This window comes from Pristiophorus japonicus, chromosome 4 (assembly GCF_044704955.1).
Source record: "Pristiophorus japonicus isolate sPriJap1 chromosome 4, sPriJap1.hap1, whole genome shotgun sequence".
NCBI lineage: Eukaryota > Metazoa > Chordata > Chondrichthyes > Pristiophoridae > Pristiophorus > Pristiophorus japonicus.
The window spans coordinates 31,136,296-31,150,465 of record NC_091980.1 but is presented as its reverse complement, the minus strand read 5'-3'; the positions used below and the strand labels follow the sequence as shown (position 1 = coordinate 31,150,465).

The following is a 14,170-nucleotide window of genomic DNA, read 5'->3' as shown; positions in this document are numbered from 1 at the left end:
TATTTCTTCCTTAATGATAGTTTCAAGCATTTTCCCCACTACAGATGTTAAACTAACCGGCCTATAGTTACCTGCCTTTTGCCTGCCCCCTTTTTTAAACAGAGGCGTTTCATTGTGGACAGCCAGAGTTACAGTTACGTTTATCGCAAAACAATGATTGCGTTTGCATTAGCGTTGAGCTATGTTACCTCATTACCCGGTCTGGTTGGCCATTGTTTACATTAATATGTTACTACATTATTATAAGAAAATGCACAACAATTGTAAATTGTAAAATGTAATCAAACATTTTTACTCAAAAAAAAATTTAAATTTCAACTACACAGGAGCAACCCAACCAGCCAACAACCCACCCACTCACCCTCCCACCCAACTTCCCCAAACACCCCAACAGTAAACCATTAACAGAAAGAACAAACATTATACACACATAACCTGCGGCCACGTTTCCCTCCCCGTACTCAAGCCCCACCCGCCCAATTTGGTCCCAGGTTGGCACCGATACGTCGCGGGCATGCAACTGCCAACGGCAAGACTTCCTGCCGTGGTGGGGAACTGCTGCTGCGATCGCCTGTTGTGGGGGGGGGGGGGGGTGTAGGAGGGGAAGGCGAAGCGGGGGATCGCCTTCCAAATCAGAAGGAATTGCTTCCTCCTGACCCACTTGTGTGCTGGCTTTTGCAGTCTGCGGCATCACATCACATTCAGGTGCAGCACTGTGTCCCGCCAACAATGCATGCCGCAAGGCATTGGTGGCGACAGTCTGCTGATGCATCTCCGAGCGTCTGTTGTGACACCCGGGAGAAGGTCTCCGTGAAAGCCACAAACGCCTGGAGATGGTCGCGACTTAATGCGACGGTCTCCTTGCACATTTGAGCCAAGCCATCCATGCGATCGGCCAGGGTACGCGGGTGCTCTACTCGCTGACTCACCCTCTGCGGGGTCTGCAAGGGCACTAATGCTCGCCTTGGTGTCGACAGTTGCACGCCACTTGGTCCCGCTGCTTCTTCCATCGAAGATGCCGACGGAATGGCCACGGTCCCACAGGTGATTCCACCACATGCTGAGGGATGCTAGAGGAATCTTCCTCCGAATCGAGTTCCTCCTCCTCCGGGTCTGTGGTATCTTCCTGCTCCTCCTCCTCCCCACCCGTGGTGAGGACCACCTGTAACGGAACCGCTGGTGATCTGCACATTTGTGCTGTGCGTGTTGTGGGCCCTGCAAAACACAATTGAGTTTATTATAGCAGAGGGGTATACATTATTGCGCTGCGCTGGCATATGAAGGTGGAGCATTACCACTGCAATAAATGAGACCAGGAGATGTTACATAACAATGCATCATATGCGAGTACATCTTTGCGGAATTCAGTAACACAGAGTTGTACAGGCAGGATTACATAGAAACATAGAAAATAGGTGCAGGAGTAGGCCATTCGGCCCTTCGAGCCTGCACCACCATTCGATAAGATCATGGCTGATCATTCCCTCAGTACCCCTTTCCTGCTTTCTCTCCATACCCCTTGATCCCTTCAGTCATAAGGGCCATATCTAACTCCCACTTGAATATATCCAATGAACTGGCATCAACAACTCCCTGCGACAGGGAATTCCACAGGTTAACAGCGCTGAGTGAAGAAGTTTCTCCTCATCTCAGTCCTAAATGGCTTACCCCTTATCCTAACACTGTCCCCTGATTCTGGTCTTCCCCAACATCGGGAGCAATCTACCCACATCTAACCTGTCCCGCCCCATCAGAATCTTGTATGCTTCTATGAGATCCCCACTCATCCTTCTAAATTCCAATGTATAAAGGCTCAGTTGATCCAGTCTCTCCTCATATGTCAGTCCTGCCATCCCGGGAATCAGTCTGGTGAACCTTCGCTGCACTTCCTCAATAGCAAGAACGCCCTTCTTCAGATTAGGAGACTAAAATTGAACACAATATTCCAGGTGAGGCCTCACCAAGGCCCTGTACAACTGCAGCAAGACCTCCCTGCTCCTATATTCAAATCCCCTAGCTATGAAGGCCAACATACCATTTGCCTTCTTTACCGCCTGCTGCACCTGCATGCCAACTTTCAGTGACTGATGAACCATGACACCCAGGGCTCGTTGCACCTCCCCTTTTCCTAATCTGCCACCATTCAGAAAATATTCTGTCTTTGCGTTTTTGCCCCCAAAGTGGATAACCTCACATTCAGCCACATTATACTGCATCTGCCATGCATTTGTCCACTCGCCTAACCTGTCTAAGTCACCCTGCAGCCTCTGAGCGTCCCCCTCACAGCTCACACGGCAACCCAGTTTAGTGTCATTTACAAACTTGGAGATATTACACTCAATTCCTTCATCCAAATCATTGATGTATATTGTAAAGAGCTGAGGTCCCAGCACTGAACCCTGTGACAATCCACTAGTCACTGCCTGCCATTCTGAAAAGGACCCGTTTATCCCGACTCTCTGTTTCCTGTCTGCCAACCAGTTCTCTATCCATGTAAATACATTACCCCCAATACCATGTTCTTTGATTTTGCACACCAATCTCTTGTGTAGGACCTTGTCAAAAGCCTATTGAAAGTCCAAATACACCACATCCACTGGTTCTCCCTTGTCCACTCTACTCGTTACATCCTCAAAAAATTCCAAAAGATTTGTCAAGCATGATTTCCCTTTCATAAATCCATGCTGACTTGAACCGATCCTATCAGTGCTTTCCAAATGCGCTGTTATTTCATCCTTAATAATTGATTCCAACATTTTCCCCACCACTGATGTCAGGCTAACTGGTCTATAATTACCCGCTTTCTCTCTCCCTCCCTTTTTAAAAAGTGGTGTTACATTAACTACCCTCCAGTCTATAGGAACTGATCCCGAGTCGATAGACTGTTGGAAAATGATCACGAATGCATCCACTATTTCGAGGGCCACTTCCTTAAGTACTCTCAGGCCCCGGGGATTTATCGGCCTTCAATCCTATTAATTTCCCTACACAATTTCCCGCCTAATAAGGATATCCTCAAGTTCCTCCTTCTCACTAGACCCACTGTCCCAGAGTACAAGCGGAAGGTTATTTGTGTCTTCCTTCGTGAAGACAGAACAAAAGTATTTGTTCAATTGGTCTGCCATTTCTTTGTTCCCCATTATAAATTCACCTGAATCCGACTGCAAGGGACCTACGTTTGTCTTCACTAATCTTTTTCTCTTAGCATATCTATAGAAGCTTTTGCAGTCAGTTTTTATGTTCCCGGCAAGCTTCTTCTCGTACTCTATTTTCCCCCCTCTTAATTAAACCCTTTGTCCTCCTCTGCTGAATTCTAAATTTCTCCCAGTCCTCAGGTTTGCTGCTTTTTCTGGCCAATTTATATGGCTCTTCCTTGGATTTAACACTATCCTTAATTTCCCTTGTTAGCCGCGGTTGAGCCACCTTCCCCGTTTTATATTTACTCCAGACAGGGATGTACAATTGCTGAAATTCATCCATGTGATCTTAAAATGTTTGCCATTGCTTATCCACCGTCAACCCTTTAAGTATCATTTGCCAGTCTACTCTAGCCAATTCACGCCTCAAACCATCGAAGTTACCGTTCCTTAAGTTCAGGACCCTAGTTTCTGAATTAACTATGTCACTCTCCACCCTAATAAAGAATTCTACCATGTTATGGTCACTCTTCCCCAAGGGGTCTCGCACAACAAGATTGCTAATTAGTCCTTTCTCATTACACATCACCCAGTCTAGGATGGCCAGCTCCCTGGTTGGTTCCTCGACATATTGGCCTAGAAAACCATCCCGAATACATTCCAGGAAATCCTCCTCCACCGCATTGCTACCAGTTTGGTTAGCCCAATAATATGTAGATAACTGCTGTACCTTTATTGCATGCATCCCTTATTTCTTGTTTGATGCTGTCCCCAACCTTACTACTACTGTTTGGTGGTCTGTACACAACTCCCATTAGCATTTTCTGCCTCTTGGTATTTCGCAGCTCCACCCATACCGATTCAACATCATCCAAGCTAATGTCTTTTCCTACTATTACTTTAATTTCCTCTTTAACCAGCAATGCCACCCCACCTCCTTTTCCTTTCTGGCTATCCTTCCTAAATGTTGAATACCCCTGGATGTTGAGTTCCCAGCCTTGGTCACCCTGGAGCCATGTCTCCATGATGCCAATTACATCATACCCGTTAACTGCTATCTGCGCAGTTAATTCGTCCACCTTATTCCGAATACTCCTCGCATTGAGGCACAGAGCCTTCAGGCTTGTCTTTCTAACACACTTTGCTCCTTTAGAATTTTGCTGTAATGTGGCCCTTTTTGCTTTTTGCCTTAGGTTTCTCTGCCCTCCACTTTTACTTTTCTTCTTTTTATCTTTTGCTTCTGCCTCCATTCTACTTCCCTCGGTCTCCCTGCATAGGTTCCCATCCATCTGCCGTATTAGTTTAACTCCTCCCCAACAGCACTAGCAAACACTCCCCCCTAGGACATTGGTTCCGGTCCTGCCCAGGTGCAGACCGTCCGGTTTGTACTGGTCCCACCTCTCCCAGAACCGGTTCCAATGTCCCAGGAATTTGAATCCCTCCCTGCTGCACCACTCCTCAAGCCACGTATTCATCTGAGCTATCCTATGATTCCTACTCTGACTACCACGTGGCACTGGTAGCAATCCTGAGATTACTACTTTTGAGGTCCTACTTTTTAAATTTAGCTCCTAGCTCCCTAAATTCATCTTGGAGGACCTCATCACTTGTTTTACCGATATCGTTGACACCTATATGCACCACGACAACTGGCTGTTCACCCTCCATTTTCAGAATGCCCTGCACCCGCTCCGAGACATCCTTGACCCTTGCATCAGGGAGGCAACATACCATCCTGGAGTCTCGGTTGTGGCCGCAGAAATGTCTATCGATTCCCCTTACAATTGAATCCCCTATCACTATAGCTTTCCCCTCTTTTTCCTGCCCTCCTGTGCTTTAACAGTACTTTAACACTGCTTGATACATTACTCACGTAACACATCAGAGGTCTCGGCAGATCCATGTGAGGTGGCCGCTCGACTGTGGCTCCCAACCAGAGCCGCAGCACGCCCCTCAATGTCAGTCAGTGGTGGTAAGACAGCTGTGTCCCCTCCCATGCGTCTCTCTGCTGGGCTCGGTTGTTGTTCGATATCTTCCTCTACAAAATTGGCAAAGTGCATGGCATAAGCTGTCTGGTATGTGTACTATCATGGAAAGACATTTTAACAGTTATAACACATATTGGGGATAAGAGGTGATGATTAGCACAAACATATCACTAATACAATCTCCAGTGAGGTCTGCAATGTCAAGGAGTTAATGTACAAAAGTGTCCAGCTATGTACAAAATATATTTCAATGCAGGCGATTTAATATTAAAATTACAATATACAATATAAAATCTGTACTTACACTTGCTGACGGGACCAGACTGTTCCAACGCTTGCGGCATTGGTTGGACCCCCTCACCTCGTTAGATGCTGCCGAGACGACGTCAGACATCTCGGCCCATATCTTCCTGTATGCCCGGGGTAAGGGTTTCCCACTGGCACCCCGGGTTAACTCGCCCCACCTTGTGTAAACCTCCTGAACGAGGATCTCGTTTGCCTCATCTGAGAAGGGCTTGGCCCTTTTGCGAGCCTCCTCCGCATCAGACGATGATGCTGACATATTTGATGTTTATAAGTTTTATAATATTTTGAATTTACGTTTTAAAATTAACGTTTTCAACTGCACATTTTCAAATCACTGACATTTTCCAATTTATCACCTTTTGCTCTCTTAATCCTCACAATCCTAATCCAAGCTCCCTCCTCCTTCTCGCACTCTCTCCCACAACAATCGGCTGCCTGCAGATGTGTGGATAAACCTTGACCTCCCGAAACGCGCGAAATGCTGTCAACCGGAAAAAAATTTAAAAATCGAATGTGCAGAAGGCCGTTGCTAGGGAAGCTTTTGCCTTCCACATCGCTGACCGTTCGTTGGGCGAATGTCACATCTTTGACCTTTTGCATCGTCCATTTGACATCGATGGCCTATTGCCGAGTGGAAAATCGCCATCCAAAAAATGGGCGATGAGCCAGTGATCCGTAAGGCTTGGATATCAAACATCGCTGGAACATCGCGCATTTTTGGGGCGATAGACAGCAAAGTAGAAATTCTAGCCCCATGATTTGCTGGGGCTTTATCACGTGGCGTGTCAGGCATTGGGGCAGACCACTTTCACAAAAGGGTCCAAAAACCGGCTAGACCCTTATTTTGATATCAATGAGCTTTCTGAATACTTCTGGCGGGTGCCCTGGAGGCCTAGTGTAGCACATGATTCAATTTGGTGGTGCCTGCAAAAGAACATAAGAATTAGGAGCAGGAGTAGGCCATACGCCCCCTCGAGCCTGCTCCGTATTTAAATAAGATCATTGTTGATCTTTGACCTCAACTCTACTTTCCCACCCGATCCCCATATTCCTTACTTCCCCTAGAGTCCAAAAAATCTACCTACCTCAGGCATGAATATACTCAATGACTCAGCATCCACAGCCCTCTGGGTAGAGAATTCCAAATCTTCACATAGAAACATAGAAAATAGCTGCAGGAGTAGCCCATTTGGCCCTTTGAGCCTGCACCACCATTCAATAAGCTCATGGCTGATCACTCACCTCAGTAGCCCTTTCCTGCTTTCTCTCCATACCCCTTGATCCCTTTAGCCCGAAGTGCCATATCTAACTCCCTCTTTAACTTATCTAACGAACTGACATCAACAAAACTCTGCGGTAGGGAATTCCACAGTTTAACAACTCTGAGTGAAGAAGTTTCTTCTCCCCATCTCTGTCCTAAATGGCTTACCCCTTATCCTTAAGACTGTGACCCCGGTTTTGGACCTCCCCAAAATCGGGAACATTCTTCCTGCATCTAACCTGTCCAGTCCCATCAGAATTTTATGTTTCTATGAGATCCCCTCTCATTCTTCTAAACCAGTGAATACAGGCCCAGTTGATCCAGTCTCTCCTCATATGTCAGTCTTGTCATCTCGGGAATCAGTCTGGTGAACCTTTGCTGCACTCCCTCAATAGCAATTACATTCTTCCTCAGATTAGGAGACCAAAACTGAACATAATATTCCAGGTGAGGCATCACGAAGGCTCTGTACAACTGCAGCAAGACCTCCCTGCTCCTATGCTCAAATCCCCTAGATATGAAAGCCAACATGCCATTTGCCTTCTTCACTGCCTGCTGTACCTGCATGCCAACTTTCAATGACTGATGTACATGATATCCAGGTCTCATTGCACCTCCCCTTTTTCTAATCTGCCACCATTTAGATAATATTCTGCCTTCATGCTTTTGCCACCAAAGTGGATAACCTCATATTTATCCAAATTATACTGCATCTGCCATGCATTTTCCCACTCACCTAACCTGTCCAAGTCACCCTGCAGTCTCTTAGCATCCTCCTCATAGCTCACAGCGCCACCCAGTTTAGTATCATTTGAAAACTTGGAGATATCACATTCATCTAAATCATTGATGTATATTGTAAATAGCTGGGGTCCCAGTACTGAGCCCTGCGGCACCCCACTAGTCACTGCCTGCCATTCTGAAAAGGATACGCTTATCCCGACTCTCTGCTTCCTGTCTGCCAACCAGATCTCTATCCACATCAATACATTACCGCCAATACCATGTGCTTTAATTTTGCACACCAATCTCTTGTGTGGGACCTTGTCAAAAGCCTTTTGAAAGTCCAAATACACCACATCCACTGGTTCTGCCTTGTCCACTCTACTAGTTACATCCTCAAAAAATTCTAGAAGATTTTTCAAGCATGATTTCCCTTTCATAAATCCATGCTGACTTGGATCAATCCTGTCACTGCTTTCCAAATGCGGTGCTATTTCATCTTTAATAATTGATTCGGCTAACCGGTCTAAAATTCCGCATTTTTTCTCTCCCTCCTTTTTTAAAAAGTGGTTTTACATTAGCTACCCTCCAGTCCATTGGAACTGATCCAGAGTCGATAGACTGTTGGAAAATTATCACCAATGCATCCACTATTTCTAAGGCCACTTCCTTAAGTACTCTGGGATGCAGACTATCAGGCCCTGGGGATTTATCGGCCTTCAATCCCATCAATTTCCCTAACACAATTTCCTGACTAATAAGGATTTCCTTCAGTTCCTCCTTCTCGTTAGACCCTCCGTCCCCTAGTATTCCTGGAAGGTTATTTGTGTCTTCCTTCACAACCCTCTGAGTGATGAAATTCCTGCTCACTCAGTCTTAAATGGCTGACTCCTATCCAGAGACTATGCCCCCTAGTTCTAGACTTTCCAGCCAGAGGAAAGAGCCTCTCAGCATCTATCCTTTCAATCCCCCTCAGAATCGTGTATGTTTCAATTACATCACCTGCCATATTGCACACCTAGGTGCCCGTTTCATGCCTGTAAAACAGGTGCGGCGCAATCCAATTTCTGGCCCATTATTACTTAATAGCACAGGAGCATCGGCTGACTAAAGTTAGTTTATTTATAACAGTTTGCAGTCTTTGGTTTGCACTGTGCATATAATTTCAATGAGCCTGAAATTGCAGTTGGAGGTTTCCCCCAAGTGGATGCCCCCGAGCTGCAAAAAATCGATGCACTTACCTAATGGTCCCGGAGGTTCGGACACTTGCGCTCCTGAGCCTCTCCGGGTATCAGCTGGTCAAAACCCATGTATTACAGAGATGCATGCGGTTCACAAGCGCCCCTGGGATCATGCGGGTCAGCCCAACTAATAAAATATGGGGAATCCCCATTCATACTTATGGGGATTCCTTATGTACGGAATTACGATAAGTGTGAATGGGAATAACCCCACCTCCCCAAAATACATGTACACTCAAAATAAATTTTAGAAACATCACATATTTAAAATTAATCAAAACAGCATTTAATTAAATATTTAAAACAAAAATTCAAGTTTTTGAAAAATACATTTACATATTTTAACGTCTAAAAATAAATTTACCTTATTCCACATGTTTTTAAATGTACAAATTATTGAAAAAAATCTATTTTTCTTTCCCTTAAAAGTCTTACACTGGTAAAAGCAGGCCTTACGCCTGTTTTTACCAGGCATAAGAATTTCACGGGCATTCGCTGGGCAGAAGTCGGACAAATAGCCCAACTCACTGTCCGCGGATACCCTTTTCCCAAGAATGCGTGCGATCTGTCAAGAAAATTCTTGACAGATCGCAAGTTCCAGGTTTTAGCGCATGCTTAAACCCGGAGTATGCGCGGCCCCTACAGCCATGTGCACACCTCATACTCACCCGTAGGGGGCGCAAATTACAGCTCAATGTGTTTGGAATGAGATTAGTGTCTCGCTTTGCATTCAGTGTGCTTGGGTCATTGTTATTGAAGTCAAAAAAGGCCATCAACAGGCTTGTCCATCTCTAAAGGGCAATATCAAGTTTCCTGGGTCATGTGTCCCTTTTATTAGGTGAATCAGGCAGCTGATGGATATATTAAGATTACCAAAGCTCTTTACTTTGGAGTTAGTTTCAAGCTGATATCAGGAGCTGGAAATGCCAAAGTGAATTAAGACATGTTGATATAGTGCGGTTTGATGTGAAACAGCTGGAATGTTAGAGCAAAGACCAAGATTTACAGCTCTAATACAAACAAAACATTGGATTCTCAGAAAGTGGCAAAGGATTTTAAAGAAATGCTGATGCATAGCAAATAAATATCTAGTTGGCTTCCAAAATTCATATTTTCACACCACACAAAATGTCCTTCTTTAATTGTATAAATTTTTTCTCTATAACCATTGAGGTGTATAATTAAAGAGTATGATTGATACAGTAAATGCAATTAATAGGAAGTTATAATGACTGATTGGTATCACTATAAAAGGACTATCTTTCCTCATGCTGTACTCAATCATGGAATTATTTTACTGTTATTGATTGCCAGTAAGGAAGGAGTGATGTTATGGTGGATCTGTCTTTAATAGGATCCCTCATACTTCATGAGTGTGTGTAACCATGTAGATGATCTGAGCAGACACGACTAACCATGCACACTTAATCAGAAACAAACAGACAGCCAAAAATACAAATGAAAAATGTGGTCTGTGGATATTTATGCCTTGCAATAGATTAATCTAGCAGGAATGCCTGGGAAAATCACGGAATGGGAAACAAAATAGCGTCACACCATATCATTGCAGTATATAATAGGGTAATTCAGGGGAGGGGGCATAAAACATGTCAGGATTCATGGATTGGAAGGTAGATGAAGGGAACCAAGATCCTAAAAAGTGGGACTTCAAGGGCTCGTATGCATTATTGCCAGGCTACATTGTATCTGGGCAACGAGCAAGGCCCCATGTGATACCACAAAGGGTATTTGCTCGAATAATGGGTCAGGGAATGCCCACTTTCTTCCCTGTGTTTCAGTTAGCTGCCCTGTACTTCAGCTGACAAGAAACTTACCTTTGCTGACCTTGTAAGATCATTACATTTCTTTTGACACTCTGAGGGGAGTACCAGGTGCTATGGAGGTGGTATTCACATCCGTAGCAGGCTCCTTCCCCGTAGTCTGTACTGCTCCATGTAATGGCCTCTTCCCAGCTACTAAAACAATTATTTTTTTAATTCGTTCATGGGATGTGGGCATCACTGGCAAAACCAGTATTTATTGCCCATCCTTAATTGCCCTCGAGAAAGTGGTGGTGAGCCACCTTCTTGAATGGCTGCAGTCTGTGTGGTGAAGGTACTCCCACACTGCTGTGAGGGAAGGAGTTCCAGGATTATGACCCAGCGACGATGAAGGAATGACGATATATTTCTAAGTCAGGATGGTGTGTGACTTGGAGAGGAACTTGCAGGGGATGATGTTCCCATGCACCTGCTGCTCTTGTCCTTCTAGGTGATAGAGGTTGCAGGTTTGGGAGGTGCTGCTGAAGAAGCCTTGATGAGTTGCTGCAGTGCATCTTGCAGATGGTACACACTGCAGCCACAGTGTGCTGGTGGTGGAGGGAGTGAATGTTTAAGGTGATAGATGGGGTGCCAATCAAGCGGGCTGCTTTGTCCTGAATGGTGTCGAACTTCTTGAGTGTTGTTGGAGCAGCACTCATCCAGGCAAATGGAGAGTATTCTATCATATTCCTGACTTGTGCCTTGTAGATGGTGGAAAGGCTTTGGGGAGTCAGGTGGTGAGATACTCGCCACAGAATAAGTTAGCCTCTGACCTGCTCTTGTCATCACAATATTTATGTAGCAGATCCAGTTAAGTTTTTGTTCAATGGTGACCCTCCAGGATATTGATGGTGGGGGATTCGGTGATACTAATGCTGTTGAATGTCAATGGGAGGTGGTTAGACTCTCGCTTGTTGGGGATAGTCATTGCCTGGCACTTGTATGGCGCGAATGTTACTTGCCACTTATCAGCCCAAGCCTGAATGTCGTTCAGGTCTTGTTGCATGCGGGCATGGACTGCTCCATTATCTGAGGAGTTGCGAATGGAACTGAGCACAGTGCAATCATCAGCAAACATCCCCCATTTCTAACCTTATGATGCAGGAAAGGTCATTGATGAAGCAGTTGAAGATGGTTGCTTCAGGGACACTGCCCTGAGAAACTCATGCAGCGATGTTTTGGGGCTGAAATGATTGACCTCCAACAATCAAGACCATCTTCTTTTGTGCTAGCTATGACTCCAGCCAGTGGAGAGTGTTCCCCCTGATTCCCATTTACTTCATTTTTACTAGGGCTCCTTGATGCTACACTCAGTCAAATGTTGCCTTGATGTTAAGGACAGTCACTCTCACCTCACCTCTGCAATTTAGCTATTTTATCCATGTTTGGACCAAGGCTGTAATGAGGTCTGGAGCTGAGTGGTCCTGGTGGAACCCAAACTGAGCATCGGTGAGCAGGTTATTGGTGAGCAAATGCTGCTTGATATCACTGTTGACGACACTTTCCATCACTTTGCTGATGATTGAGTGTGGACTGATGGGGCGATAAGTGGCCGGATTGGAATTGTCCTGCTTTTTGTGGACAGGACATCATCATCATCATAGCCAGTCCCTCGGAATCGAGGAGGACTTGCTTCCACTCTTAACACGAGTTCTTAGGTGGCTGAACAGTCCAATACGAGAACCACAGACTCGGTCACAGGTGGGACAGATGAGGGAAAGGGAGGGAGGGACTGGTTTGCCGCATGCTCTTTCTGCTGCCTGCGCTTGTTTTCTGCATGCTCTCAGCAATGAAACTCGAGGTGCTCAGCGCCCTCCCGGATGCACTTCCTCCACTTAGGGCGGTGTTTGGCCAGGGACTCCCAGGTGTCAGAAGGGAGGCTTTGAGGGTGTCCTTGTAACGTTTGCTCTGCCCAGCTTTGGCTCGTTTGCCGTGAAGGAGTTCCGAGTAGAGCTCCTGCTTTGGGAGTCTTGTGTCAGGCATGCGAACAATGTGGCCTGCCCAGCAGAGCTGATCAAGTGTGGTCAGTGCTTCAATGCTGGGGATGTTGGCCTGGTCGAGGACGCTAATGTTGGTGCGTCTGTCCTCCCAGGGAATTTGTAGGATCTTGCGGAGACATCGTTGGTGGTATCTCTCCAGCGACTTGAGGTGTCTACTGTACATGGTCCATGTCTCTGAGCTATACAGGAGGGTGGGTATTACTACAGCCCTGTAGACCATGAGCTTGGTGGCAGTTTTGAGGGCTTGGTCTTCAAACATTCTTTTCCTCAGGCGGCTGAAGGCTGCACTGGAAGCGGTGTTGAAACTCATTGTCAATGCCTGCTCTTGTTGATAGGACAGGACATACCTGGGCAGTGTTCCACATTGTCAAATAGGTGCCAGTGCTGTAGCTGCACTGGAACAGCTTGGCTAGAGGCGTGGCTAGTGCTGGAGCACAAGTCTTCAGCACGACAACTGGGATGTTGTCGGGGCCCATAGCCTTTGCTGTTTCCAGTGCGCTCAGCTGTTTCTTGATATCATGCAGGTGAACCAAATTAGCTGAAGACTGGATTCTGTGATGTTGGGGACCTCAGGAGGAGGCCAATACTCAGCACTTCTGGCTAAAGATGGTTGCAAACGCTTCACACTTGTCTTTTTTCCCTCACACACACTGGCCTCCTCCATCATTGAGGACGGGGGTGTTCATGGAGCCTCCTGCTCCCAATAGTTGCTTAATTGTCCATCACCATTCACGACTGGATGTGGCAGGACTGCATAGCTTTGGTCTGTTCCATTGATTGTAGGATCGCTTAGCCCTGTATATAGCATGCTGCTTCCGCTTTTTAGCATGTAGGTAGTCCTTTGTTGCAGCTTCTCCAGGTTGTCACCTCATTTATAGGTACACCTGGTGCTGCTCCTGGCATGCCCTACTACACTCCTCATTGAACCAGGGTCAGTCCTCTGGCTTGATGGTAATAGTAGAGTCAACAATATGCCAGGCCATGAGGTTACAGATTGTGGTGGAATATAATTCTGCTGGTGCTAATGGCCCATGGCACCTCATGGATGCCCAGTTTTGAGCTGCTTGATCTGTTCGAAACTATCCCATTTAGCACGGTGGTAATGCCACACAACACAATGGAGGGTTTTCTCAGTGTGAAGGTGGGACCTGTGTGGTGGTCACTGCTACTAGAGCTGTCATGGGCAGATGCATCTGCGCACATAGAGAGGCTGAATTCCAGGACATAGTCGACGTATTTACTGAGGCGTATGAAAGCATGGCCCTTATGCTTAACATCCATAAGACAAAGGTCCTCCACCAGCCTGTCCTCGCCGCACAGCACTGCCCCCAGCCATCAAGATCCACGGCACGGCCCTGGACAACATACCTTGGGAGCCTCTTATCAACAAGAGCAGGCAATGACGACGAGATTCAACACAGCCTCCAGTGCACCAGTGCAGCCTTCAGCCACCTGAGGCAAAGAGTGTTCAAAGACCAGACCCTCAAAACTGCCACCAAGGCTCATGGTCTACAGCGCTGTAGTAATACCTGCCCTCCTGTATGGCTCAGTGACACGGACCATGTACAGCAGACACCTCAAGTCGCTGGAGAGATACCACCAACGATGTGTCCACAAGATCCTACAAATCCGCTGGGAGGACACACGCACCAACATCAGCATCCTCGGCCAGGCCAACATTCCCAGCATTGACG

At 46.3% G+C, this 14,170-nt stretch overlaps 1 protein-coding gene across 4 annotated transcripts in view; it reads right to left on the bottom strand.

Moving 5' to 3' along the window:
* Window positions 1-447: 447 nt before the first annotated feature.
* The window catches only part of LOC139262860 (jerky protein homolog), a 99,596-nt gene continuing 85,873 nt past the window's right edge, over window positions 448-14,170 (bottom strand). For 3 of the 4 annotated variants that reach the window (XM_070878073.1, XM_070878075.1, XM_070878077.1), the window contains 2 exons: window positions 5,011-5,175; window positions 449-1,215 (listed from right to left, as the gene is read on the bottom strand). Coding sequence is in view for 1 of the 4 variants with exons in the window: in XM_070878078.1 (XP_070734179.1) it covers window positions 5,101-5,175 (75 nt within the window). In the remaining 3 variants the exon portion in view is untranslated. Of the gene's footprint in view, window positions 1,216-5,010; window positions 5,176-14,170 lie in introns of all 4 variants that reach the window. The other variant, XM_070878078.1, reaches the window with a different exon arrangement.